The sequence below is a fragment of the Glycine soja genome, chromosome 11 (assembly GCF_004193775.1).
Source record: "Glycine soja cultivar W05 chromosome 11, ASM419377v2, whole genome shotgun sequence".
Lineage (NCBI taxonomy): Eukaryota > Viridiplantae > Streptophyta > Magnoliopsida > Fabales > Fabaceae > Glycine > Glycine soja.
In genome coordinates this window covers 1242656-1268636 of record NC_041012.1, presented here as the reverse complement: position 1 = coordinate 1268636, position 25981 = coordinate 1242656, and the positions used below count along the sequence as shown (strand labels likewise).

General features: G+C 33.2%; 5 protein-coding genes across 16 annotated transcripts; all 5 read right to left on the bottom strand.

The window, feature by feature from the left end:
• Positions 1-560: 560 nt before the first annotated feature.
• On the bottom strand, positions 561-2331 carry LOC114375382 (probable protein phosphatase 2C 8). Of its 2 annotated transcripts, none has more exons than XM_028333154.1 (3): positions 1582-2328; positions 1391-1496; positions 561-992 (listed from the first exon to the last, which is right to left on the bottom strand). In XM_028333154.1, exons 1-3 carry the CDS (start codon positions 2182-2184, stop codon positions 691-693), a joined length of 1011 nt encoding a protein of 336 aa, XP_028188955.1. In that variant the 5' UTR covers positions 2185-2328; the 3' UTR covers positions 561-690. The 2 variants fall into 2 exon arrangements, with proteins under 2 accessions (XP_028188955.1, XP_028188956.1); XM_028333155.1 differs by lacking the exon at positions 561-992 and adding an exon at positions 1061-1227 and having other exon boundaries at positions 1582-2331.
• A 1602-nt stretch (positions 2332-3933) lies between these two features.
• Positions 3934-11232, bottom strand: LOC114376532 (long chain acyl-CoA synthetase 4-like). Of its 6 annotated transcripts, none has more exons than XR_003658983.1 (19): positions 10913-11232; positions 10742-10805; positions 10523-10612; positions 9877-9933; positions 9411-9459; positions 8706-8782; positions 8546-8585; positions 8368-8462; positions 7801-7968; positions 7502-7612; positions 7268-7355; positions 6977-7043; positions 6615-6690; positions 6414-6531; positions 5638-5883; positions 5400-5539; positions 4934-5116; positions 4531-4678; positions 3934-4190 (listed from the first exon to the last, which is right to left on the bottom strand). XR_003658983.1 is itself a non-coding variant. In XM_028334694.1 (19 exons), the coding sequence occupies exons 1-19, from the start codon at positions 11062-11064 to the stop codon at positions 4140-4142; spliced, it is 1992 nt and encodes a 663-aa protein (XP_028190495.1). In that variant the 5' UTR covers positions 11065-11232; the 3' UTR covers positions 3934-4139. The 6 variants fall into 6 exon arrangements, 4 of the variants coding, with proteins under 4 accessions (XP_028190495.1, XP_028190497.1, XP_028190496.1 ...); XM_028334694.1 differs by having other exon boundaries at positions 4531-4650; XM_028334696.1 differs by having other exon boundaries at positions 4531-4650; positions 10523-10608; positions 10913-10984.
• Positions 11233-13185: 1953 nt separating this feature from the next.
• On the bottom strand, positions 13186-17190 carry LOC114376533. 2 transcript variants are annotated; one of them, XM_028334698.1, is made up of 7 exons: positions 16987-17190; positions 16423-16489; positions 16271-16326; positions 16078-16167; positions 15842-15981; positions 14069-14123; positions 13186-13791 (listed from the first exon to the last, which is right to left on the bottom strand). In XM_028334698.1, the coding sequence occupies exons 2-7, from the start codon at positions 16487-16489 to the stop codon at positions 13591-13593; spliced, it is 609 nt and encodes a 202-aa protein (XP_028190499.1). In that variant the 5' UTR covers positions 16987-17190; the 3' UTR covers positions 13186-13590. The 2 variants fall into 2 exon arrangements, with proteins under 2 accessions (XP_028190499.1, XP_028190500.1); XM_028334699.1 differs by having other exon boundaries at positions 13186-13788; positions 16987-17183.
• A 1894-nt stretch (positions 17191-19084) lies between these two features.
• LOC114376846 lies at positions 19085-23054 on the bottom strand. Of its 5 annotated transcripts, none has more exons than XM_028335143.1 (8): positions 22899-23054; positions 22612-22722; positions 21324-21675; positions 21154-21236; positions 20612-20675; positions 20386-20503; positions 19532-19689; positions 19085-19376 (listed from the first exon to the last, which is right to left on the bottom strand). In XM_028335143.1, exons 3-8 carry the CDS (start codon positions 21384-21386, stop codon positions 19293-19295), a joined length of 570 nt encoding a protein of 189 aa, XP_028190944.1. In that variant the 5' UTR covers positions 21387-21675; positions 22612-22722; positions 22899-23054; the 3' UTR covers positions 19085-19292. The 5 variants fall into 5 exon arrangements, with proteins under 5 accessions (XP_028190944.1, XP_028190945.1, XP_028190946.1 ...); XM_028335144.1 differs by having other exon boundaries at positions 22904-23054; XM_028335145.1 differs by lacking the exon at positions 22612-22722.
• A 583-nt stretch (positions 23055-23637) lies between these two features.
• On the bottom strand, positions 23638-25981 carry LOC114376847. Its single transcript, XM_028335147.1, has 3 exons — positions 25825-25981; positions 24196-24347; positions 23638-23865 (listed from the first exon to the last, which is right to left on the bottom strand). Exons 1-3 carry the CDS (start codon positions 25892-25894, stop codon positions 23848-23850), a joined length of 240 nt encoding a protein of 79 aa, XP_028190948.1. The 5' UTR covers positions 25895-25981; the 3' UTR covers positions 23638-23847.

Sequence of the window (25981 nt, the reverse complement as noted above, 5' to 3'; positions counted from 1 at the left end):
AATAACATACATAAAAAATTGTTAGGAATTTTATAATTCACAATTAATTAATTAATATGGGCTATATATTATATTATAATATATATATATATATATATATATATATATATATATATTATTTTGTATTTTTTATGAGCTCAATATAAGTAATTTAATTTGGTGAATCTAGCTATTAGATTATCAATAGAAAATTGATGAGTTTAATAAGAAGAAACCAATTTGACCCATTAAGGGATAATGAAAATCCTAAATTTAAAATCTGAGGTACGATTATGATTTTCATCCTCAATACACCAAATTAGAAATAATTTTTTCCTCTCTATCTAAAAAGAAAATAAAAATCTCATAAAAGAAATAAGAAGATTTGATTCAAGAAGATCGTCAAACCAATTATTCGCTGTTATCCAGATTTCGTTAGATTTGTTTGATCAATCATTATAGTTAGATATTTCCAAAACCGATATTGATAATCTAACCTAATGTATTTTTGATGATTATTAATATTTTATAAAAATCTCTTAAAATTACATCATCAAGTAGTTTTACCGCTAAAGATGAGCTTATAGAAACATATTTCTGGCTGTTGAAAATTAGTAAAGAGCATTCCCACTACATTGAAATGAATAATACAGGACAACTTTGGAAAATTAGACGCGAAAAGTTAAAATAAGAGCTTGAATATGGCAACGATCAAGTTGTAGTAGTGTTGAGTTGGATGACTATGACACTGATGTTGTCTTTGCTTCCACGAGCCATAGCCAACTTAGCCAACAACGCTGCAGCTTCTGTTGCATAGCTTATAATGGAGTCCTCTTTAAAATTCCTCCTCATTTTCCCATGGAGGCAACCTCGTACAACCTCACAAACAAACTTGTTAGACACTACATCCCACAGCCCGTCACTCGCCACTACCACAAACTCATCTGACTCTTTTCGTGCGTACACCTTGGTCTCTGGTTGTGAAATCACAAAAGGTTTCATGCAGTGATCCCCTGCATATATATTGCGAAAATTCCTTCCTTTTAAACCAACACACTCTCGCTTTTTTAGAGGAAATATATAATATACTCTTTAATCACGTATCTGTAAAACTAACTAGATTCTCAGAATTTTACATAAACGAATCAAACCATTTACTAAAAACAGTGTTAGTATATGAAAAAAATAAAATACTGTCATTTGCCAGGAAGTAGTATCATAATGCAAGATTATTCCAGAGGAGATTCACTACAAATAGGGGGGAAAAAAGAAATTAGTGAGTGATTTTAAACTTGGTATTTCATCTAATTTTGTAATTAAATTAATAATTAATATATGACATAGAGATTGATGGACAAGTGAGTAATCTGGAGTGATATAATGGGTGTGTTAGTAGAAGTAAGTAAAGTACCTATGGATCTGGAAGTAGCAAGTACTCCCAAAACACGATTTCCGTTCCAATTAATGACCATGCCACCTGCCGCTTCTATCCTCTCTTTTTCATCAGGACGATCAGGCTGATATGGAAAGAAACACCGTGTTACGTGATGCCAAAGCTATTCACTCACATGCAACAACTAAGTAAATTAATACATGTATCACCTTATGGTCACGTGAAAGTGGCACAGCTACCCCGCCACGGCACAACACCGCCCTCGAGTCTCCACAATTGGCCACCACAATCTCCTCCTTTCCGACCACCACCACCGCCGCCGTCGAACCCATGGTGTTTCCGCCGCCATCATCGTTCTCCTCACCAACTCCCTTGTCCATCTTCATGAAACAGGAACACATCACCTGGCACCAATCCAGCCCTTTGTCTGCTGCGGTCCCCCTCACTACTTCCTCCGCCAGCAACAAGTGCAGCCTGTCGCGGCAAGCGTTGGCCACCAAGGTCCCTCCGTGGCCGTCGTAAACCGCGAAGAAATCGTAACCGCCACAGTGTTGTTCCGCCGCCACCAAACCGGTAACCACCTTCACTGCATCCTCCATCACGCGCCGCCGCCCTATAACGGATATGAAACCGTGTGATGCGGCGGCGGCCTTGGTGCAGCAGTTGTCGTCTTCCGTGGTGGGAGCCACAGCGTCTTGGCAAGGACGCTTTCTCTTCTTTCGGTAGTTATGGTAGCATCGATGGATTTCTTTATCTTTTGATTTGATATTGATATTGATATTATCGCTGGTGCTACTCTTCGTCGAATGCATCTCGCAAGTCGCAACTGCTTGGATCTGTGTCCGTTAGTAACTTTTGAAACACTGCACGTGTTTACCAGAATCTCTGTGATCACGTATGGGCATGTTCACGGTATGTCGGTATCACGCGGCTGGCACCGGCTTCTTTCTTCTCAGAGGAAACTTATACCATGCCACGCTCGCCAAAGCCGAACGGATTCTGCTGAAACTCAACTCTGGAACCTACACGTGTGCTTCGAATTTGGATTATACGAGGAAAACGTGGACGGATAAGATTTCTTATGTTCATACGTGGCGCCTTGGTTTTGATTTTGGTTTGGCAAGCCCGTGCCAATAATAGTTTTTTATACCAGACTTAATTAAATTACTCGATGGTCAGATTGCGTGATGAAAATAATAGTTTCATCATTAAATTGAAGAATATACTAGCCTTAATTTATCAGATGGAAATAACCAAATGGGCCAAGTTATATTTATCAGATGTTTATGCAAATAAAATAGGTTATGATTTTATTTAAAAAGTTGGACATTTACTTTATCATAATTTAACTAGTTGATTCAACCAGCAGATTGGAGTCGAATTTCATAAGAAACATGTATGGGAATTTGACGACAAAATAGAAAGGCAGATGAGTTGAATAGTAAAGAGAGGGGGGTGTACTGAGTACTGACAAAAGAAGAAATTGTGGATGAATGTTTTAGACAGAAGGACGGTGGTAAGTAAATTGCATGTCTGGTTTGAGTGATAGGATCCAGAAAGTGGATATTGCTTTGAAAAAAGAAAAAGAAAAATAGATGGAGAATTAATATTGATGGCGGCAAAATGGTGTAAACGTGGCCATTTCATTAGGAGAGTGCCTCTATATCGTTGACAACATCATAGCTACAGTTATCCAAGTGTCCAAGAGATTAAGGGCATGCAGCAAACAAAGTTACAAACCATTACGTTTATTCTCAACCTCCATCTCGCATCCTAATTCTTCCAAAACCTTCTTTTGTGATTATAAAAGTCTTTATATATCAAATATCTTGCTACTCTCGTATTTTAATTAGTTGTTCAATATTAATGTAAATAAATTTAATAAAAATAAAATATTCTCATATTTAAACTAAAATAACCTTACTATTATTATTATGGTAACTGTTTTGCATATAACATGGGTAATTATCACCAAACATTAATGTATACTTTTTTTAATCTTAAAATTTATAATGCATAGTCTATCTATCTATATATATATATATACATATTACTTCTATCAAATATAAAAATTAAAAATAAACAAATGTTGAGTTAAATTAAATTAAAAATCACATTTTTAAAAACTTAAAGTATCTTAAGTTTATATATTTTCTAGATCTTTCAATGTATAATTATGTTGATATTTTTTATATAAGTTGACCAGATGATAAGACTCAAAACAGTAAACACCATGAGCTTATCTATTAGATGAGTCATCGATGCATACATCTATTAGTAATGCATTCATTCATTCATTTGTATAAATATATGTTCTCGCTTGACGAAGGAATTGAATGCTAGATCATTTGCAAACAGTATTTTTCCATAAAAAAAAAAAAAAGAGTGCTGCAAGTAATAGTCAAATCGATCCAATAATTTTATATTTCATGTCTGCAGTTGAACAAAAGCTACGCATAACGCATGGAATATTATCAGCCATTTCTAAATAATTATATATGTAAAAATGATTCATGGATACTCTAAAACACCTAGAGATAGAAAAAGAGAAGAGAGACAGCTTAGATAAGTATGGTATAATAGATAACATGACGTACGTGACAGACAAAAGAAATAGAAATAAATGATGAGGTATTAGTACTATTGACGTATCCATATATTAACTACTCAACGTATATACAGTCACCATAGGGCAATTGAACGGATACAAATACTATCACATACAGAAAATAAATTATCTCCATGGCATTAACTCCCATATCAGGTCTCAGGCACTGGGTTTACTTCCTCCACTCTTGTACATGTTGTCAATGGCATTCTGTGCACAAAATAAAAATGCTGCAGTCAGTATCAGTAGATAGGCTAAATCAACATCTATCTTGACACAACTGTACTAAATTTTCCATTGCCAGGTCAACAAACACTAACAACCAACCACAAGATCATATTGATTTGATCACACTGACTAGTAGCCAATACAATCAACAAAATATGAATTGACTGAGATTTCCCAACCTTTTTTATTTGTTGTTCCGTAATGAGGAAAACAAGGAAGAGGGGGAAAAAATAACATTCCATTTATAAAGGTTATTCCACTTTAAGACCTATTCTATTCAATATGAAGTGAAATGAAATCCTGAGAATTTGACAACTTGTACCTGATAGTATTTAAGCAACTGTGGCCTCTTCTTCTTATATGTTGGAGTGATAAGGTCGCGTTCCATGTCAAATTGAATTGGGTCAATGTGAACTGCCTTTATAAACTCAAACCCTTTCAACTACCAAATACATCACCATCCTACAAAGCTTCAGGAAATGTACTTGTACAAACACGTTTACATATAAAGAATTATTGCCAAAATATTTCATGTTAAATATTATAGCCAAAAAATAGTTATTTTGATTATTTGAAAAGTATATTGTATGTGAACAAAAAAAAATCTTGATCGTTGTAGAAAACAACTTTAGATTGATGTGAAATTTTATCAAGATACACATACATATATTCCAAATATAACAAATTAAAATAATGATAAGCAAAGTAAACTAAATAAAAAAAACCTTCTTTTCCTTCGCAATCTTTGAGAGCTCTTCAAGTATGTAACTTTTTGCTCGAGCATCTTCACAGAGAGAATTGAAGTCCATGGATATGCCATTTTCTTGTGCCCAATGTTCAAGTGCTTGCTTACTGGGGTTAACAACAGCAACAAGGAAGGCCTCGAAACTGTTTCCATAAACCCATATCTGAAATAGAGAATGCAGAACATTTTCAGCTCATAAAGTGAAGCTTATTCAAAAGTTTGTTTCTATTTTTGCACTGGACTAAACCTTTTGACATCATCATTCATTTTTAGGCGTGGATGTTAGAACAAATAGTTGTACAGATACATGCCACAGGAATAGTCTTAGCTCTTGAACAAATGATGATACTGAACTACAGAATGTGGACATTCACTAAATCACTAATATAGATCAACATGCACCAATACTGGGGGACATTGGAAGGAATAGGATTCTCAGGACATACAGATTCAATAGAAGAAACTTGACCGTAAATATTCTCCAGGTTTTCGACAGCAACATATTCTCCTTGTGAAAGCTTAAATATATTCTTCTTCCGATCAATAATTTTCATGCTTCCGTTAGGTTGCCACTCTCCAATATCCCCTGTTGAATATATCATTTGTTAATAAAAAGGAAAACTGTGACCCAACAGCTAATATAAGAATATAAACCTCAAATTTGGAAAACATAAATGAAATAACCTGTATGGAACCATTCATCGATCAGAACCTCTTTGGTGAGGTCTTCACATTTGTAGTACCCTGCAAACAAGGTTTTTCCCTTTAGACAAATTTCTCCTCTTGGTGTAGTTGCTAGGGCGTTGTATCCCATGTCAGGAACAGATTCCAGGCACACGTCACCATTTGGTACAGGAGGGCCCACTGTTCCAAGCATTTCTATTTCATTTGGTAATGAGACAAAGGTTCCCGCACAGGTTTCAGTCAGACCTGTTTTCATTTTAACAGGAGCACATCAAGGCCATAATCTAGTACAAGGACCAAAAAGATGTCTATAATATCTTCTGCATATATACACAGAATTAGAGTGACAAGACATCAGAATAACTTTCACGTATATTTCAGCTAGACATAATTTTATAGTTGTGCTCTTAATTTTATTGATTTATAATTATAAGAAATAAATTTAAATCTAGAAGTATTAGCTAATCGCCATTTCCCTAATCAAATTAATCAAGAACAATTTTAGACCCATATAATTAGCATTCAAAATCCAAAATTAGACTACATAAACATAAAAGGAGATTTTACTGTGTGTGCATGTTCACACATAAACATAATTACAATTCAAATCTGTCTTTCTTTGAGTTTTGAAAATAATAATAAACAGTTGTTAAACAAAATAGTTTAGTTTAATAGGCATAACTAAAATGGGAGTATTTACAATTTGTTTAATGACATGATTTTTAAAAAATGATAGTATGGTGTAAGTCTGATTTTCATATTTAAAAAGAGTATACCATATCCTTGTAGGACATGAGCACAAGTAACCACCCGTAAGTAACCTTCCACATGTGCAGATAAAGGTGCGGCTCCAGACAAAATAAGACGTACTCTACCCCCTAAACCTTGCTTTACCTGATCAAGTAGTAAAATCATGATTAGTAAAAAATCCTGTCATACCAAGGGGATGGGGAGTTCAAATTTATAAATTTTAAAACCTTGTCAAACACAATTTTATCAAGAAGTGGAGATGCCTCTCCATGTCTAAGCCCTTTCTTCATGTTATTAAGCTTACTGCAATCAAATTTCAGAATTTGCATTATTAGAATATTGAAGAGCTAATTACCAATAATAATAATAATAATAATAAAAGAATATTCAAGTACCTACTTAAAGAGGTCACCAGTGATTTAGATACAACCTAATAAAAATTAATATTAATTTAATATGAATTTGTAAGTGAATTCATATGGGAACAATCTTAGTTCCCTAATATCTTATAGAGGATCCATGACAGTTCAGTGCAGGTTTGTCGTGATTTCACCTTTATTCAAGAAACTATCTACAAAACAGCACTTACTATGAATAAGCAAAGTTGAATAATGTCTTCTTCAAGAAGCCCCCAGAAGAAATCTTATGTGTCAAACCTGTGTATCAGATAGGGGTTGAGAGTCAATGCATTTTTTTCCCAATTGGGAAGGGGGAGGAAGAAAAATGAAAAAGAAAAGTAAGAAAAATGCTATTCCAATGATCAAGAAATAATTTGCAGAGTAGCTTTGTCCTACTGAAATAATAATTTTACCATCAAGATTATATGATTATGGAAAGATCATCAAACTGTCAAAAATCATGAGAATTTTCAAGAGTTTACCTGAGTACACTCTATCAAGCACACGGGGAACAGCACAGAAAATAGTTGGTTTTAGTTCCCCAACATCATCAATTAACAATTTGACATCCTACAGCCATTGAGTAAATGATGGTCATAATCCAAATCCGAAGTTCAACTTTTGCCGGGGGGGAGGGGGGGCGGGGTCGAATCAAACAAATCCTATTACATCAAATGTTCATTTTTCGTAATGACAGATATACATATACTACTTACCCCACGGCAGAAACCTATTGAAGCACCATGCCATATGAATATCTCCTCAATGACCCTATCAAAAGAATGTGCGAGTGGAAGGTATGATATGTATACATCCTTCTCAGTCAACTGCAAAGAAGGAAAAAGGTGGGAAGATTATGAAAGGGGATAATTAAGCATTCCTATATGGTATCCAAAAACTGAAAGGGGGACTATTATCAGTAACTTGAATGAAATGAAATTGCATATTGGGAGTTCTCTCTATATTCATGTATTTCCAAGTATATATGCAGGAGCAGTGAAACAAAACGACATACTTGTTCATTTACACTCTCCAACAATCGCTTAACCCCAGCTAAGAGAGTAATAATACTCTCATTTGATATCAACACTCCCTTGGGGTCACCGGTAGTTCCACTAGTATACATTATTGTACAGATGTCACTCCTTTTCTTAATAGGAAGATCAAAGCTCTGAGTTTGACCCTGTGGCAGATATTAAAAATTGAATTAGGAATGGGAAACACAAAATATTCAAAGCAAAAGACATAATTAATTCCTAGAGGTCATGACTGAAATTAACCTCAGAAAAATAAATTCCAATGTATATGATTCTGTGTAAATTGGTCAAACCAAACAATCCCTAAGTTTCCATTTACAAGATATCCTTATATTTTCATTTCCATTGCACAAAAAAGTTATATTCATTAATTGTTTTCCACATATGCCACTATTATGCCAACTGCAGGTGGACCAAGCTTGTGAAACAACACCTTTTCTGTCTAGAAATTACAGATAATGCCAAGTAATTATAGAAGGAGCACTTTCATTTCTATTATAAAACTTGTGGATAAAGCATAATAGTACATGAAATGAATAACCCACCACTAGTAAAAATTCATCCCATGAATATATTGCCAACCCAAAACTTTCAACTTCTTGCTTTTGTTCAGGGGTAACCTTTCCGAAGCTTACAATTGCTGTAACAAAGACATAAAAATGAATGCTTCTTTCTAAAGCACAAGCATTTTAGGAAAGAAAGAAGAGAATCAACAAAACTTACTCTTGAGATACTTTGTTGCATTTGGAAATGTCTTGAATAGCTGAAAAATTTCAAAACAAATATTTGGGTGAGACTGACTGTTTACAAAAGATTGTACACAACTCTCAAATCCTTCCTAACAATTAAACAGCTATAAAACAGAGGGTTTAGATAGGAGAACCTCAGGTATCTTCTTCTCTTCTGCAAATGCAATTGAGATCTCTGAATGGCATATAATAAACTCTATAGCCCCAGCACCTATGTCATATGAATGAGAATGTCAAAGCAAATGAAAATTATAAGTTTAATTTGAAAAATGAATATTTGTACAATGAGATATTCTCCCAGTACCATGCACCATTCGAATTTACTGCATGGCAGTAAATTTCAAAAAACTTATCATTGTTAGAAAAGTTATCACAATTTTAGGTAAGGGACAGGTTTCAGTGTAAGTTCTTTACTTGCATTATTTTAAAAGGACTTTGTTGGTAAATTAGGTGAGAATTTCAATAGGATACAGATTAGTGAACTTACTTATTTGTTGAGAAAAATTACAAAATAAGAAAAATACAGAATAGTCACAAAAGTTCTCAATAGATGTTTGAATTTAGCACTTAATATAATTTTTCAAAAATATACATAAACAGGTAAGTTTTTCAAAAGTTCATAAAGTAGTGAACTTATTATTTGGTGGTAAAGTTACTTGAAAATGTCATATGACCATAAATGTTGTAACTTTTCACACAACATTAAAGCTTTTGAGACTATTGTCCCTTGATAGTAGCAACTCTTGTGTACAACAGATGTGGAAAGCAAGTTTTGATTGCAATTGAGTATATAACTGTCACCATGGTGTAGAAACATTTTAATGAAGCTGTGAACATACCCAAGGTATCATATAAAGGAACACAATAAAGTCCATGAGCATTGCAAGCCTACAATTGTTTTCCAATATGTTAAAAACCATTCAGTGGAAGAAGCTAGTTCAGCAACATTATTGTTAAGTGAGCAGGGATACCAATCATTGGCACAACATAAGAATAAAGCAACAATTAAAATAAGTGGAACTCTCTGGAGAGAGTAGATATTCAATATAAGAAACAAAGCTTCAATCTAGAAATACCTTATTCTCCTTTAAGCTCAATAAGGACTACAAAAATCCAACTACCAAAGAAACAATACAGTAGACATAGAAATAACAATAGATACTCAGCATAAAAAAGAAACAAAAATCAACATATCAACATCTAAATAATACAATAGAAACCTCCAACATATAGAGTGAGCAGAAAAATTAAGATGGAAAAAACTCAAAAGAAAACAAGGGAAGCAAATTCAAAAATAAAATGTACCTGCATGCTCATAATCCATTCTGCAGAATTGGCACCATAAATACCACATTTTACACCCTGCAAATCAGCAATATATGAATTAAGCTGAAATGAACAAATTGCTAGAAACTATAAATATAATCATATGCAAATATGAAATATCAAAATCATATAAAATAAGGATATCCATGTCAAAGAACCAAGCACTTGAACTCACATGACCATGGTTCTGATTCACTCTTGAGCTATTCATGCACATGCAGATAGCCACATTACCGGTGGCGGATCTACGTTGCCTCCGGGGGGTGCATTTGCACCCTCTCATTTTTTAAAATTCATCAAATTTGTAAATAAAATCTTATATTTTTATATTTTATTTCATTTATATTTATATAATTGAACCCACTAATTTTATTTTTTATAATTTATCCTCACTGATTTAGGGTCTTGGATCCGTCACTGCACATTACCAAGAACATATGGTGTTTGAATTTTGTCAATGACATGTAAGTTACACCTAAATGTTGGCTGTAACTTGTAAACAATGAACAAGTAAACAACCCAACATGTACTGTGAATCCAAGAATTTGGAATAACATAATAATACTACTGAAACAACTATGAAAAAATGCTTCATTTTCAGGTAAGAAAGACACAGCTGACTTACTTTTCCATAACCACAGCTGCGGATAGAATTCCCAACTTTCATCACCTGGTCATATACTTCTTTGTATGTTAGCCACTTGTACTTGCCTGGCTATAGAGTCGCAAAAAGAGAGAGAGAGAGAGAGAGAGAGAGAGCATTTAAGTCAGTTAAAAGCCAAAAATGGTCAAGCAATGTCAAGAAAAACTCCAGAACACAAGACTTAAGTAAACGAGACTTCACCTTCCCATCCACAATTTCCCGTCGACCAAGCATTGGATTTGATGGATATTTCTCAACAGACAATCTGTAAAAATATCACACATTCAGAGCTGTGAAATTAAGTGGAGCAGGTTATTGATCTGATATCTGCATCGAAGAGGAAGAGTTGTGGAATTGAAGTGATGAACTAACCGAAAAACGTCCCAGCAACAATCGAGACCTTGAATGGGAGCAGGGAATCCATCCTTGGCGAAGAGGCTACGATAGACAGGTCCTCTCGAAGGCCTTCCTTCACTGGCCTCCTTCGCTCTCTCGACCTCGATGATGAATCTCTTCTGTGCCATAATAATTACAGAGAATGAGAATAGCACAAGCGTTTTTTTTTTTCTTTCTTTTAAAGGCCATATTTGTTTTTTCCTTGGCTCTCCCGTACACTTATGTTGTTAGGTGCTCTAAGCTAGTTGCTGGGAAACTAATTTCAGTATCAATTCAAATCCCAGAGGATAGATACAACATACAAACTCTCAAACTGTTCCATTTATACAACTTGTTGGGCTCTAATTTGTCGCTATCGTAACCAATAGTATTTTTGCATCAGCCCAATTTCTTACGAAATAAAACAGGAAGATAATTATTGAGTGGACTCTTATTCTTATCGCGGAGTTTGTGTGGGGCCTTCATAATTTCTCTTTCTACCTTTTTTCATTATCTCCTACGAACCACGTGCCATTCTCCATGCTTTCAAGCTCCATGATTCAAAAGTAAATAAATTCTGGACCACGCTACCTCAATGTTGGGTTATTCAATTTTTTTAAAATTTTTTTTAGGAATTAAAGACAAATATAAGAAAATTTATAACAACCCTTGGTTGTGTTGTCAAAAAATACTGCTGTACATAATATTTCAATGTTTGTATACGATTCAAATAAACAATACATCTGAAGAATTTATATAAGTGTGATTCGTTCAAGTAGTTTTTAATCGGATTATGATATATGTAGATTAGTACGAATCTCGTGTATTATATAAAATATTTATCGATAATAATAAAAATACAACATAAAGGAATTAAAAATTAGTATTTTATTTTTTAATCTTAAAATAACTTAATTAAAGAAAATTTATTTTAACAATATTTTACAAATATATTATTAAATTCAAGATTAATTGGATAAATTTAATTACATTAAGAAAATTAAAAAATATTTTAATTTTTTTTATTTAATACAAAATCTCATCAAATATGTGTTATAAAATAAGAAAAATACGGGATTCATCGAACAAAAACCTGTAAACTTGATTTCTCTTTAAAAAGTAACAACTTAAAATTTATATAAGAGGTGGATTAGTGATGAGAATATATGAGTAAAAACAAGTCAATTATAAAAAAATATAATGACACCTCACGAAACAAGTCAAAGGATTTATTGATTCCAATTGAATTTCTATTAAATTATTGTATTTTTATCAGTATATTAATAAATATATAGGCTATATATTCTATTTAGCGAATTTAATTCCAAATTAGTAAGATGATTAAAATTTAACGATAAAAAATATATAAAAAAGTCTCTCTAGTATTATGAATTTATGATTGTTTTCTTACCTCTCAACAAAAAAAAAAAAGCTGCCAACGGTAATCCTCTATCACGCAAACGCTTGTCTTGATCTAATTGTTCAACTTCAACACTTGTCAATTTTACGCAAAAGTGGATAATCCTAATCTTTCTTCAAGACTCAACACATAATTACCATTCTCTCTTAAACGGCTAAAGATTTTTAAATTTTGACTTTTATACGTACAGGTAAGGATAAACAACAACAATGACTTTCATTTTAATTACTGTAAAGGTAAAAAAATTATCATAATAACAATTTATGATTTATTAATAGCATAAAAACTATTCATATTATCAAATATCAATACATATATTATTTTCCATATGTTTGACGATAATTAATTAAATATTCACAATTTTAAAAATATTTTTTTTAAGTAATGAATTAGTGGATTGCTTAGTGAGAATTATTTGGTAAGGTAAAATTTAATACTATTCCCTCAGTATAAAATAATTTTAAATGTAACACTCTAATTAACTTAACTAATAAATCAAACATTAAATTTTTTTAATATATATTTAATGTATATATAAATTTACATAATATACAATTAACTTTAATCTAATAATTAATTTATTTATAATTTATATATATATATAAATTTATTATTAAATCAAAATTAATTATAATAACACCAAAATTTTAAATAATACATTTTCATCTAATAATGTATTTTTTAAAATATATAAATTTTAAATAAAAATTATAAATTTCATAAAAATTTATATATATAAATTAATCAATCATTACATCAAAATTAATTGTTATAAAATTTATTATATAAATTTACATTAAAATTTTTAATATTGCATATAACAATATTAATCATTTCATAACATAATTAATTTATTAATTCAATTGTTCAACTATTATGCTAATAACCTAAAAGTACATAAATCCTGTATGTGTGGACCATTAATTTGTAACGGTACAGATAACCTGCTAGGGGGCCAAAGACCACTCAAATGACATTATGTTGTAACTGCTAGGAATTGTGTCCACATAAGACAGACCACAAACAAGAATCGCCGTCAAACATTAAGCCACGGAAGAAACTAATTTACAACAGACGAGCAAACGAAGAAGTGCATTCAAATGAAAAGGGGAAAGATAATCCAACTTGGGGGGGGGGAATCTAGAGTTTTCTTCTGCATTAAAGAAATTTTTCACTTGCATCAACCCAGGAATCAGGACGCAGCAGGACATAGGTTCAAACGGTGATATCATGAAATTCCCATTGTGTAAACATCTTAGTTGCCAAATCGGCCTCTTCCCCATGGGAGCCTCCTATTTCCACCTCCATTGCGTTGCACAGCATTATTCTGCATTGACAAAACTCTCATTCTTTGCTCCTTCATGTTTGCAAACAGTGAATCCAGCGTCTGAGGCTTTTGCTTTGGCATTATATCCACATTCTCTTGCTGCTTCTGAGGGGAAGGAAGTGGTTGCTGCTACAAATTTATGAAAATGTTAAATTATGGAATGAACAGATAAATAGCACGAACTTCAATTAAGATGCACATGGACCACATCGATAATCAACATTGAGTGAAACAAATAGATAGAGCATAAACACCGCCCTATTCAAAATAACCAATAATCCACATAGCCATACAAAACATTTATATGGTTACACTACTGAAATTCCTTCAAATTGGTGACATTTTTTTTTATCTTGAATACATCATACAAAGCTAGAAAACAGACACAAAACCAGTAAAGAAATACCTTAGCAGCAAAGCCTCCATTAGCAGCCCTTCTCTGACCTACAGGAACTTGAAATCTGCACCCAGAAAAGAAAAGAGGGTAATCCAGGTGTAGAAACACAAAACATTTAAAATACTCCATCAAGATCAGTAGCATTAAGATGCCCAGTACCACCGACTATTTTGCAATAGAACAGACACCACTCAGTAACATCTCTAACAAGAAAAGTTGAGTCACTTACCGTCAGATTCTATCTATATCCAACTATAAAGAAAGAAGAAAATAATTTAAGCAAAAAGAGAATACTGGTCACATAGTTGAAGAAAATCTCAGTGTCGGTGAACTACTGCCAAAATTTCCACAGTAACCTGCTAGTTGCAACATCATCTTGGTGGGTTTGTACTAGCACCCAACAATTTGGCCTGCTGTACAAAACTTACAATCGTGGAGGCTGTTGTATGAAAGTAGACCACTTAAGAATTTAAAGTTTCCACAGAGATCATATCACAGTAAAGTGGGAAGAAAATTTATCTGCACGGTGACAAGGTTAGTGTTTCCCCATCAGCAACCACTTTATGGCACCTCTGCGAGGACTAAAAGAGCTCAAAACAAAATGATCACCATGCCCCCACGATGTTTACCAGACCCACAAGAACTCCCCATTGATTTACTTGATTTCCAATCACAAAAGGTCTTCTTCAATGCCAAACCGATGAAGAAGAGACTCCAGATTCTTGGTCACATAAAAATAGTTTCTTAATCCCATAGAATGAACAGAGAATTTCACTTACGTGGCCTATGTTTGAAACAGTAACTAACTTAGAAGAAACAGCCAACACAAAAATATTAATGTGGCATGTTGCAATTTTCGGAGGGCCCCTATTGACAAAATGATACCATGACCCACATTTTCATAGCAAGTGCATGCATCCTTGCAGTATTAACTCAACTTGGAGAAATCATCAGGTGATAGAGCCAATATCATATCGTACTGGAGAAATTTTATAGCAAATAGATAGGATCAGCAAGAATCAAAACCCAAGCACAAGGGATACTGACAGCCAATGAAAGTACCAATTCTCATAATGAAGGAACAAGTCTAAAGGAGAGTGGCCATAAATGTAATGCTAAGATGACCTCATCCTTTCAAAATGGTTAATTCTCAAAAAAAAGCATGCTTAGTTAGTTACTGCCACAATCACTACACTTGCTTCTAAACAACTGAAATAATGCAGAGTTGTTTCATGAGGCAGCCACTATATATCAACAATTTATTGTCCTGACTTTTGTGCATATGTGATGATACCACAGTACCCTCCTTCACACTAGGATGAGATACTTCGAAAATAATGTTAAGCTATCTTTTCTAGCAATGTGTTTCCACTGAACCAGACTCCATTTAACTAGTAACCCATTTGCATCACCAGCCAATGTAACTCCAATTATCTACATGAACATCCTTAGTAACATTCAACTTAACCCACTCAAACCATGAGTTTGGACAATAGTTTTATGAGATTATAATGCAAGCATTCAAATTCAGAATTCCATAACATGGCTGGCCCTCATTCATGATGTCAAACTCGCTCCTTTTGCAGAGCAAAAAAAATCTTAGATATGGAAGGCACGTTAAGATGGGCCGTGTTTTACCTGCAAAAATTAATTCAAGATTATCAATATGAATACCACAACACACAAGAACATCATTCAGGGTTAAATGTTCAGCCCTTGAATGTCTCTCCCATTCTAACAGTAAACAAAGGCAACAAAATACAATTAAACAAAATATAATACCTTGTTTTATTCCAGTTAGCCACCCTATTACGATTAGGGACTCTATTGTGCAGAGGAGCAGTAACAGCTTTTCGCGCAACTTCAACTGCAGCAGGAAATTGGTTTCCCTGGAAATTAGACCTTCTTTTTGCAAGAGCCCCCTGATTACAATATTTAAAAATAAAAATATTAGAGACAAGTACACCAACACAATATAAGAAGCTTCAAATAACTATGCTTTTCATAAACCAATGCACCTGTCTAAGAGAAGATCTCGATTCCATATAACGCTGGACCTTTGCAGACTTATCCTGAGTAAAATTGTTTGAAAATTTTTGACTTTTGTTCTGTAAAGGTATAAAAATCAAGTGAAAAGGTGACCACCACGAATATTACAAAGCAACGACATAACAAGAAAGGGAAAAACAATTTTTGAAAACAAATACTTACCGGAACCCTTCTTTGCTTCTTATTCTTCGGGTTTTTAGACATTTTGATTATGTCATCTATCAATATCAACAGGTGATGGATATTAGATATGTGAGAAAGGGCAAGAGAAAAAAAAATAGTCATTTTTCAAAAGGTTCTATTATTAAGCACACCTAGTGTCATGTCCATCTTCTTTTCCGTAAGCGCAATCGCCTCGGTAGTAAGAGGTTTGGCAGCCATCTGATAATGTATAGAGAAATTGGAATTTAATACAACTATAGATATCCGATAAAAAAAAAGAACTTAATATTAACAGCGACGAAAGAAATTTACTGAAATAAGGCCAGTTACGAAAGAAAACAGATTCCAATATAGATTTGTCAAAAAAGAAGCAACAAACAACGAGTGCATGCGACAATCAATCATTAAGGGGCAAAAATGTGGTAAAGGAATCGAGAAAATACCCTAAATACAAGCAAAACTAATGAAATTCATAAATCGTTTGAACAAGTAATTCAACCGTAGAAAGAAAATTAAAAGAGCTATCAGACAAAACCGATGAGAAGCCTCCTTAACTACACCGTAAAAAAAAAAATCATAATATCAATAATTAAACATCCTTGTTTCTTAACAAAATTAAAAAGAATTTCGTCCGCGATCGGATCCAAATAAAAAGTGTAACGTGAGATGATTTAAACTTTCGATGAAGAGAGAGGTGTTAGAGAGAAGAGCCTTACTGGTCGGAGAAGGTGGAATTCAAAAACTGAGATGTTTTGCAATCGAACTCGATTAGGGTTTTGGTCGGGACTCAAAAGAATGAATAGGAAAAATGGCCAAAGAGTGAAAAAACAAAACAAGGTAAAAAGGAAGGAGAAAGTATTAGATGGATCTGTATTTGGGGTTTGGTATTCCTCAGACCGAGGCTTTTATCTATAATCGTGTTTAACCACATCTCTCCTCTTTTTTTGGCTTCATTACTCTGTCTCGTCCATTAATTTTTAATACTTGTATAAGAAATTAAGAAAAAACTATCGACGGTTAAAAAAGACAGAAGATTTTAAGTGAAATTTTATTCAATTTTAAGAAACGTGAGTTTAATTTGCTGTTATATTTAATTTACATATGAAGTAGGGAAAATAGACATTTAGTGTCTAATTATTTTTTCATTTTTTAAATAAAAACAATAATAAAAGTTAGTAGATAATTTATAAATGTAGTAGTTATTATATGGATAAAATAATCATCATTGATGTAATTATAAGAATAAATAAATATAAAAATGTATATATTAAAACACTCAATTATATTTATATAGTTATAGATAATGCTATCTTCAAGATAAGATTATTATTTTTATGATAATCTTTTTATAATGATTTTTTATAATAAATTTAAAAGTCATGAGTTATATCTAAAATATTTTTTAAATAAGATTATTATTTTTTTATAATAACTTCAAAATCACATGAGTTACATCAAAATACTTTTTTATATCTATTTATCACATCATTGATTTGTTTATATATTTCTTTTTCTTTCTGCAAAATTTATCACATAAAATTTACAATGCAATAAAATTAAAGTTTAATGCCAATAAATATGATTAATGTAAAATAATTTTATATTTTTATACTATTTTTATTCGTATAAAATTAAAATAATTATTATAAAAATTATTAAATTTATCATATATATCAGCTTATAAGTTTGATAAGAATGTAAAATTATTTTATATTGGATAGTTTATCATCTCATAAGATTATTCAATACATATAACCTCTAAAAATAATTATTTTTGTTGTTTGTTTACATTATCAATACATAAAAATATATTTTTAAAAGGAATATATAAAAACATATATAACTCTTATAAAAAATATTCTCAAATGGAAATTCCCCTGACACGGCAAAATATTAAAATAAATAAACCGTTCTTCCTTTTGTTATTATGCTGTCCCGCTTAGTTGGATTTCATGTTCATGTTGCATACCGCGGCTTATACGCGTACCATTTTTAATCTCATTGACCCAAATAAAAATAAAATAAATAAATTTCTTTAAAAAAACAATTAATGTGACTTTTCAAAGTTTTTATTAATAATTTGGGGAAGAAAAACAGTCTTATAATTTTGCTTTACCAAGCACATAACTTTCAGGCAGAACTTTCGGAATGGCAACCAGCTCTTAAGTTGTTTCATAATTTGAAAAGATTTCATAAACTCACACATAAATGAAAATAAACTTTTTTTTCCTTCAAATGAAATGTGTTTATCCTTCATTGTAGTTCTACTTATCTCTAATGAAAGATAGCTTATTGGAGTTCTGTTAAAAAAAAAAAAAAATGTGGTCGCCACCAATTTTAATTATTTGATTTTTTTTAACATATTTGCCATTAAGAATTTTTTAAAATATTTGAATCTTGCTCCTACATATAAGATATATTATGAAAGATACCGTATTATATCATCACTTTATTGGGTTTGAACCACTTTACTGGATAGACTATATGTAATATAGGAAGTCAATTTGGTAGATTTTAGTATTATATCTTTTCAAATCATTTTATTGTATTCTGTAGAAGTTATCTCTCCTTTGGATTTCCCTTCACAGACGTGGAAACAAACCTGCTGATGGATTTGGGATTTGGCTTCTCTGCCACGCTATCCCGACACGGATGGCATTGGTTGGTTTTTGAAAAGTATCCCCTGTCCCCCTATGTTATCTCAGTGTTGAAACAATTTTCACCCGTCAAACAATTTATTTTTCAATTTTGAAAAGAGAAACAACCAGGCTCATCCATCTTTAAATCCAACCAACTTTAGATACTAATTCTAAATTGCAATGTTAAAAAGTTTTTATAGCGAATGGGCCAATCTAGTTAGTACTGGAATGAGCTGTAAGTGACAATAATCATCACTCTCTATTCAATTACTACTATCTTATGTGGTATGTACAAGAAAAACAAGTAAATGGTATTAGTGTCATATTTACACAATCTTAGCTTTCAAGCTATCTTAAACTCACCAAACTAGGCGTAAAATGTGTTACAATTCTATTGAGCCATTGGGAGTTGATGTATCAGTTTCCAATTTGCAGTCGGAGTGTAAAGCTGATAACCATGAATCCACCTGAAAGAGGAATAATATTAATGGGGCTAAATACGTCATCTAATATAAATCAATAAAATAAGGAAGTAAATTATTTAGTACGATCAGACAGTAAAATGTAAAAAATAATTACTAATTACTACTATAAGAAACAAATTATCTTAACTATGACACACCTGTATCTGGGAACTGCTTGAACATTCATATCGTAAACCATGACGAGTTAAAATATAAAAGGCGTATCGTGTCTCATCATCTTCTTCACGCTTAAAACTTGGTAGTTTGTCTACTTCAACAATATCAGATAGAAGCGTTGAGTCATGAGGACTTAGATCTGCAATTTGCCACCTTCATCAGCAATTGCAAATAAAAGCCAATCATCTAAATCTTGAAAAATATATTTGATAAAGCCAAACAATTATGCACATTTAGTCTTGTTATAGTAAATATCAAACTTCGGCCATTTTTCTGACAGCTTTTGGGAAAGTTGAAAAAATTGGCCCATCAAATGACATGAGAGATTTTTTCTAAAAATCTATTAAGATAAAAAAAAAAAACTAAAGTGAGTTTTTTTGTAGTGAGCGTGTGCAGGTACATCTAAATCATGCATGCAACTCATGAAGTACAATAATAAATATAGTCAATGACAAGTTGACAACAAGAGATATTCCTCATTTGACATTTAGTCATTGAATTTTTTACATGCATCACAGAATTAGCATTAGAGAATCGTGATGAAGACCAACACAAACACCCATTATGTGGGTGAGAAATAAAAAAAAAATTACAGCGAGTGAAAGAAGTATAAAAAGAACACAGATTCATTGCTTTGAAGTTGAATATATAAAATGGAAAGCAAAATAAATGTGAAAACTGCAGACCTAACAAGAGAAAAATATACAAGGAATAACATATCTGGTAAAGGTGTTATAGCAAGAACAACAACTCTGCATACAAAATAGGAGTTGAGAGCAAAAGAAGGAGAAGAACGAATGCATAGGCAGAAAAGAAAAAGAAATAACCAAATTACCTGTACACAACAAATATAAGAATAGACATGCACCCTGAAGAACAACAAATCGAGGAAGCCAATCATCTACGTCAGTATCATCTATAGGAGGAGGTTCTCCTGGAAGTGCTGCCCATCTCTATAAAGGAAAAATTAAGGCAAATTAATACCAAGCCTGATAGGTAAAAAATAAAAAAATGCACAAACTGATGTAAAGTAAACCAAAGGGGGTTTGTTCAGTAAGTACTTTTCGAATGTACAAATAGCCAGATAGACGAGCTGACCGCAAAATTTCATCAATATTTTCCAACCTGTGAGAAACAAAAAGATTAACATTACTTATACAGAGCACATTTGTGTCTCTTAAGGCATGTAAGAATTCCTCACAGAGGAAAGTATTGGGTTAAGATTAAACACTGAATTCCCTGGTCTGTCGACTTAGTAATTTCAGCTCCAACAGTTGGAAGAATCACTATTAAAGAGTAACACGAGGAACCATGAAAGAAGATGGAAATTAAACTTCATTTAATCCTTTTTTTTTTTTTGAACTGCAAAATCCTTACTATCCAAGTAATCATACAAGTCTAAACTCCAAATCTATGGCTAGCATCTGAATTCCTAGCTTAGAAGCTTTGTTATATTCAATGTCATTGGTAATCTGATCAAAAGAGAAACACCTTACCTTAACACAAGAAGAAAGGTAACCCTAAGCAAACTGCTATACGAGAACTTATATTACATTGTGAGACAGGAAAAGACTACAGTTGTCCAAAGTTACAGAAGACCTACTGAGCTTTCAATTGAGCTTCCCTCTCTTCTATATCAGCAAGTTCTGATCGAAGTGACTCTACTTCAACAACTGTTAGCTCAACCTACAAAATATAAATTTTCTAGGTAAGATATAACAGAAAATCACCAATGACAAAAGGGGCACCGTACAAAAGCTTCTCAATACAAACCTTTTCCTGACCACCACTTCTCAAGCTCCATGGCAGCCCCCGAAGAGTAAATAATTTAAACATGGAAACTGCCCTTAATGTTCTTCAAGTCCACAGATGGCACTGAGACCTAAAGTAAGCTATATTGCATGGCTGATTTCAAATAGAATCAAATACCTAATGACTTTCTGATCATTGGTTTCTTTCCCCTTTTCCACCAGGATGCAATACCTCCCTCAAAGAATTTAGCAGTTCCAGGTTTTGTAATAGAAGGCGTTCCGTCCTCAAGAGATTCTACACCAGATGTTGGAAATCAAAAGTGATCACGAATAACCTTTATTTCCCAAGGACCATCATCCATGAAAGAAACCTTCTGCAAGAAGGAAACTTAGCCAAGAAGTCAGATATGAAACGAGTCCTCTATTGACATCATCATTCAGTTTTGCTGAATTTAAAGTCTCAAATTCCTTTTTTCTTAAACCATGTGAGTATAAAATGCCGTCCAGCATTTGTTGAATAATACAATATAGAAGGAGTGAAGGACGTTTCCAAACATATATAAAAGACTGCATAAATTAAATGGAAAAAAATTGCTAAAACTTCCAGACTTTCACCTCCAAGAATTATCAACTAACACAAGCTAAGAAGACTAGCAGACTGTTAGACCGGCTAAAAGTAGCAGTCCCAGCAAACTAGCTGTTAAACTGATTAAAATGAAGATGAAAGTTGTTTCATTGAGTTAACAACAGTCTGATGTGGAGGATAAAATCGAGGCATTCAGAAAGAGCATTAAGAACTCGCTGACTGGTGATAAGTGATAACTAGGGACAAAGCACTTAATCAGTCTACACTTGCCTATAGATGATACCAAACTGAAAACTATGGGGATTGTCAACAGTCAAAACTCAGCAGCCACATAATCAGTCTACACTTGCCTCTTTTTTTCCTCTCATTCCATGAAGCTCAAACAAAATATTCACCAAGACAATATCCCCAGTTTATCGTCTTGCTAAGAAAGACTACATGGTTAATCGTAGGATACAACTCAAAGAAACCAGCATATTGAATGCTATTCGCTTAAAAGCAAAATACATACGATTTCCCAGACCTAAAAATATGAATTATGATGCTCAACTAAAATAATTGAAGCAAAGACCCGCGTGATTTGCCATAATCCTCAACCCCATTCATCAACTTACAGAAATAAAAATAGAACACCCCAAGACAGGGGAGAAACAATTACTCCGTTTCACCTTGAAACCAAAATAGAAAACCTCAAAAAAAGAAGAAGAAGGATCGAAGTAAAGACCGGTGTGAAAATTGAATGCAGCTGACAGGCACAACGATCAAAGTAGTTCAAGCCATATTCGCCCAATTCTCCACCAACAAGGATTGAAGATAAACTCGTATGGTATTTAGGCTGGGGAAAAAAGAAAAAGAGAGAAAAACTTGGAATCCTAAATAAATTAAACAAGTGATACAAAAGGTTGAATGAAGGTCACAACCGCGCAACCAATGATTCTTCAAAGATAACATATAAATATATTAATAGAACTGAATTTAAGAATAAGAGGAGAGAGAGGGAGCAGTTGGTACCCGACCCGTGGTATGGTAGGAGGAAGAGAGAAGGAAGGAAGGAAGGTAGCTGCTGATTACGCAAACGGATCTCACCCTAAACCCAAGGTTGTTCTGTTGTGTATTTCACTTTCACCCAACACACTTTGTGCGCATTGGTCGTTGACTTATTGCGCACGACACTCGTGGGCAATATGCACGTGCACCCAAGTCTGCTATCAAGATTGGATAATTATCATATTCTGCTTTTATTACTATAATTTTATTTTAAAAATTAAAATAATATTTTCATAGTTTTAAGAATTGAATTAACTAATACCATATTTTAGTAATTAGATCCATATATTACTTGCCGTCCAACTTCGCAAGTTTTAGCCTTTGAGACCGTTCTGTTTTTCCGACTTTAAAATCTTTCCCAAATCCCAATACCAAATGGATAAGCCTAGTTATTTCAGAGAGTTTTTTTTTTTAAAAGAAATAAAAGGTCATTGCACTGACTTACACAGTCATCAAATATTTTTATTTTTTCCTACAGAAGTTATTTTCATAACTTTATTTTTAAATGAATTCTCGTACCAAGCCGTAGTTCACCGCCATCAATTAATAGTTACTAACAGAATATTTTGGTAGATCATGGACTGGGATTTCATGAACTCGCACGAAAGTTTATCGCCGATAGATGCGTAGAGATGTTATTGTTATTTCTTGGCTTTGATCTTTTCCGCTGTGCCGCAAGGCACCGTAGATGAAACACACGAGAGAAACATAACTTGAAACTTCTTTTGTCCAGAGTCAATATTCGATTTCCATAAGTGGAAAATTCAACGAGTATATCAATTATTGACAATTGTACTCGGTGTATTGTTTATGCCAACACTTGGCAACAAAAGAGAACCATAAACTTTGGAAAATGACGAATTAGATCCAAAAAAATGAGTGCACAATATAGTCTGCCCTTGGACAAGCTCGATTAGAAGCTGCCACCCAACTGCCACAACACAAAAAAGTTTCTATTAGTGCATGAATTGATTCCCCAATTATCATAAAAAAGTCAATGATCAAATAATTGAGCAACTATTCTAGCAGAATGCTAGAATGATCTCTGAAAAGGTATTAAAAATGAAGAAAAAAAAACAGAGAAAACAAGAAAGCATAGGCTAAGAGGCCTAATTAGTACCACTCTTCAATGGCAGTTCATGTAAGTGGTGGACCAAATAGGAATCAAACCTTTCTAAAAGACAAAATTCATTTTGTTTCAAGCAATGGTGACAATTGTAATATGAATATATGAATGACCTTGCAAGGAGATTTTACATACCAAAATTGCCTCAATCTCCTCTTTGGACACTGGAGTTCTTTTGGGTTGAAGAGAGGCCTTCCCTCCAACTGAGGATGAGGCATTTGAACTTTTAAAGAACGCTAGACTGGCATCAGTTGTTGAAGACGAAGCTTGAATCTCAGGTGCAGAACCTGCAATGACATTTTTAACAGAATTGTACAATTTACTTATCGTCTCAACATGGAAACTAACTGTCAATTGATATAACTCTCTTCACAGATAACCAGCTATTATGATTATGAATCAAAAACAGTGAAAGAAAACTTTTAAATTACATGATACCCTATCACGGTTCTGATCAACCAAACTTGGTTGCTAAAGTTTTTGCCTTTTGACAAGATTTACCAGAGAAGGAAAAGGAAGAACCAAGTTTAAATTATCAGTTTCAATTGTTAAATATATTATGCTTAGATAATGAATAATTTAGCATTTGCAGGTCACTATCATTTGTTAGTATGGTGGTTTCTGATGTTTGAATAATTCTGTAATTGCTATTTCTTAGGATTGGTGCATAACTGCTATTTCTGAAGCTTAGGGCAGCTATTTCTGTAAACATATTAACTAGTTGCTAAAAAGAGAATAGATTATTGTGCAGAAATTCTAGATTACTTTTACTGTTGGAGATGTTTGGGTTCTCTCTAACAAGCCCAAACATTGCTATCAAAATAGGACAGAGGAAGAAGTCAGAAATCCGGTGTTTCCGTACCAGACATTACTGTTCAAGGTACGTTAAGAGACTGGACCATAATAATACCATTTAAATAATAACCCTTCCGAACAATGAACTGGAGAAAATTGTCTACATAACATTGTTCTTTAATGTAATGTCAGATGCCTCAGTATTGTTCATCTGGGCAAAGAACATCTTTTGTTTATCATGATAACATTGATTAGAATCATGATTGCGAGCAACACATATGACCATCTGCTGTTCAACAAAAAAATATTAGGTGTGGATATCGACAGGCTGACTTGTGCTTATATTTAGTTTCTAACTAGAAAAATGGGTAACTCTAGACTTAATTAGAAGAATACACATGAATGGTTCAAGAATGTGCTCCGGTGGTATTCACACCTAAGAATTCAAATGTGAAAGGATTGTCAAACTAACTATAATTTTGGCAGAACAGAGCTAGACGTTAGATAACTTGCAATTAAATCCAGCAAATAACAATAGGGGCAAAAAGGCATCACATTATCACAATGTATCCCGAAAAGCCAGAGGAAATCAACTGCTCCAAAAATTTCATCGCAAAACTTGAAGATAACAGTGGCAAAACCGTAGGAACCAAGACAATGAGATATTTAAGGGAGATTTACTAAGTCTGGTATTTTTGTCTAGATAACTAGATAAGAAACCTGAAATTTAGCCAAGAGCGAAATTCAAATCAATCAGAAATTGCAGCCAGATTGTGGCAATTGGATTTTGGCACTCTAATTGTAAATTGGGAATCAATACTGAATTATGGTTGAATATTCCACAACACAACGAAATTACGAATGGCCGCGTAATACAGAAGCAAACGGAAAAAGAGATTGACGAAAACTCTTGAAATTAGGAATAAACGCATGGATGCATAAAAGAGAGAGCGAAGAGAAGAAAATTACCAGAAGGTTTGGGATGTCTCTGGGGGAACTTGATGCGAGGGATTCTTTTCAGAGCTTGACCTGCACCCATGATTTCCTTCCAACGAAACGAAGGGGTTGTGTTTTTGTTCGCAAGCGCAAATCCGAACTTGCAAGTTTTTTAACAGTACGATCCAAA

What these genes read in the sequence shown, in the direction of transcription:
- LOC114375382 (XM_028333154.1), bottom strand. Translation starts at nt 2,184, where the DNA reads ATGCATTCGACGAAGAGTAGCACCAGCGATAATATCAATATCAATATC. An exon ending in CACTTTCACGTGACCATAAG is followed by an intron (nt 1,497 to 1,581) that starts GTGATACATGTA and finishes TTTCCATATCAG; the next exon opens with CCTGATCGTCCTGATGAAAA. An exon ending in TGCTACTTCCAGATCCATAG is followed by an intron (nt 993 to 1,390) that starts GTACTTTACTTA and finishes ATATATATGCAG; the next exon opens with GGGATCACTGCATGAAACCT.
- LOC114376532 (XM_028334694.1), bottom strand. Translation starts at nt 11,064, where the DNA reads ATGGCACAGAAGAGATTCATCATCGAGGTCGAGAGAGCGAAGGAGGCC. An exon ending in GGGAAATTGTGGATGGGAAG is followed by an intron (nt 10,613 to 10,741) that starts GTGAAGTCTCGT and finishes GCGACTCTATAG; the next exon opens with CCAGGCAAGTACAAGTGGCT. An exon ending in AAGTTTCTTCTATTGAATCT is followed by an intron (nt 5,117 to 5,399) that starts GTATGTCCTGAG and finishes TCTCTATTTCAG; the next exon opens with ATATGGGTTTATGGAAACAG.
- LOC114376533 (XM_028334698.1), bottom strand. Translation starts at nt 16,489, where the DNA reads ATGGCTGCCAAACCTCTTACTACCGAGGCGATTGCGCTTACGGAAAAG. An exon ending in CGAGATCTTCTCTTAGACAG is followed by an intron (nt 15,982 to 16,077) that starts GTGCATTGGTTT and finishes TATTGTAATCAG; the next exon opens with GGGGCTCTTGCAAAAAGAAG. An exon ending in ATGGAGGCTTTGCTGCTAAG is followed by an intron (nt 13,792 to 14,068) that starts GTATTTCTTTAC and finishes ATAAATTTGTAG; the next exon opens with CAGCAACCACTTCCTTCCCC.
- LOC114376846 (XM_028335143.1), bottom strand. Translation starts at nt 21,386, where the DNA reads ATGTTTAAATTATTTACTCTTCGGGGGCTGCCATGGAGCTTGAGAAGT. An exon ending in GAAGTGGTGGTCAGGAAAAG is followed by an intron (nt 21,237 to 21,323) that starts GTTTGTATTGAG and finishes TATATTTTGTAG; the next exon opens with GTTGAGCTAACAGTTGTTGA. An exon ending in CAAGCAGTTCCCAGATACAG is followed by an intron (nt 19,377 to 19,531) that starts GTGTGTCATAGT and finishes TTCCTCTTTCAG; the next exon opens with GTGGATTCATGGTTATCAGC.
- LOC114376847 (XM_028335147.1), bottom strand. Translation starts at nt 25,894, where the DNA reads ATGGGTGCAGGTCAAGCTCTGAAAAGAATCCCTCGCATCAAGTTCCCC. An exon ending in GAGACATCCCAAACCTTCTG is followed by an intron (nt 24,348 to 25,824) that starts GTAATTTTCTTC and finishes ATGTCATTGCAG; the next exon opens with GTTCTGCACCTGAGATTCAA.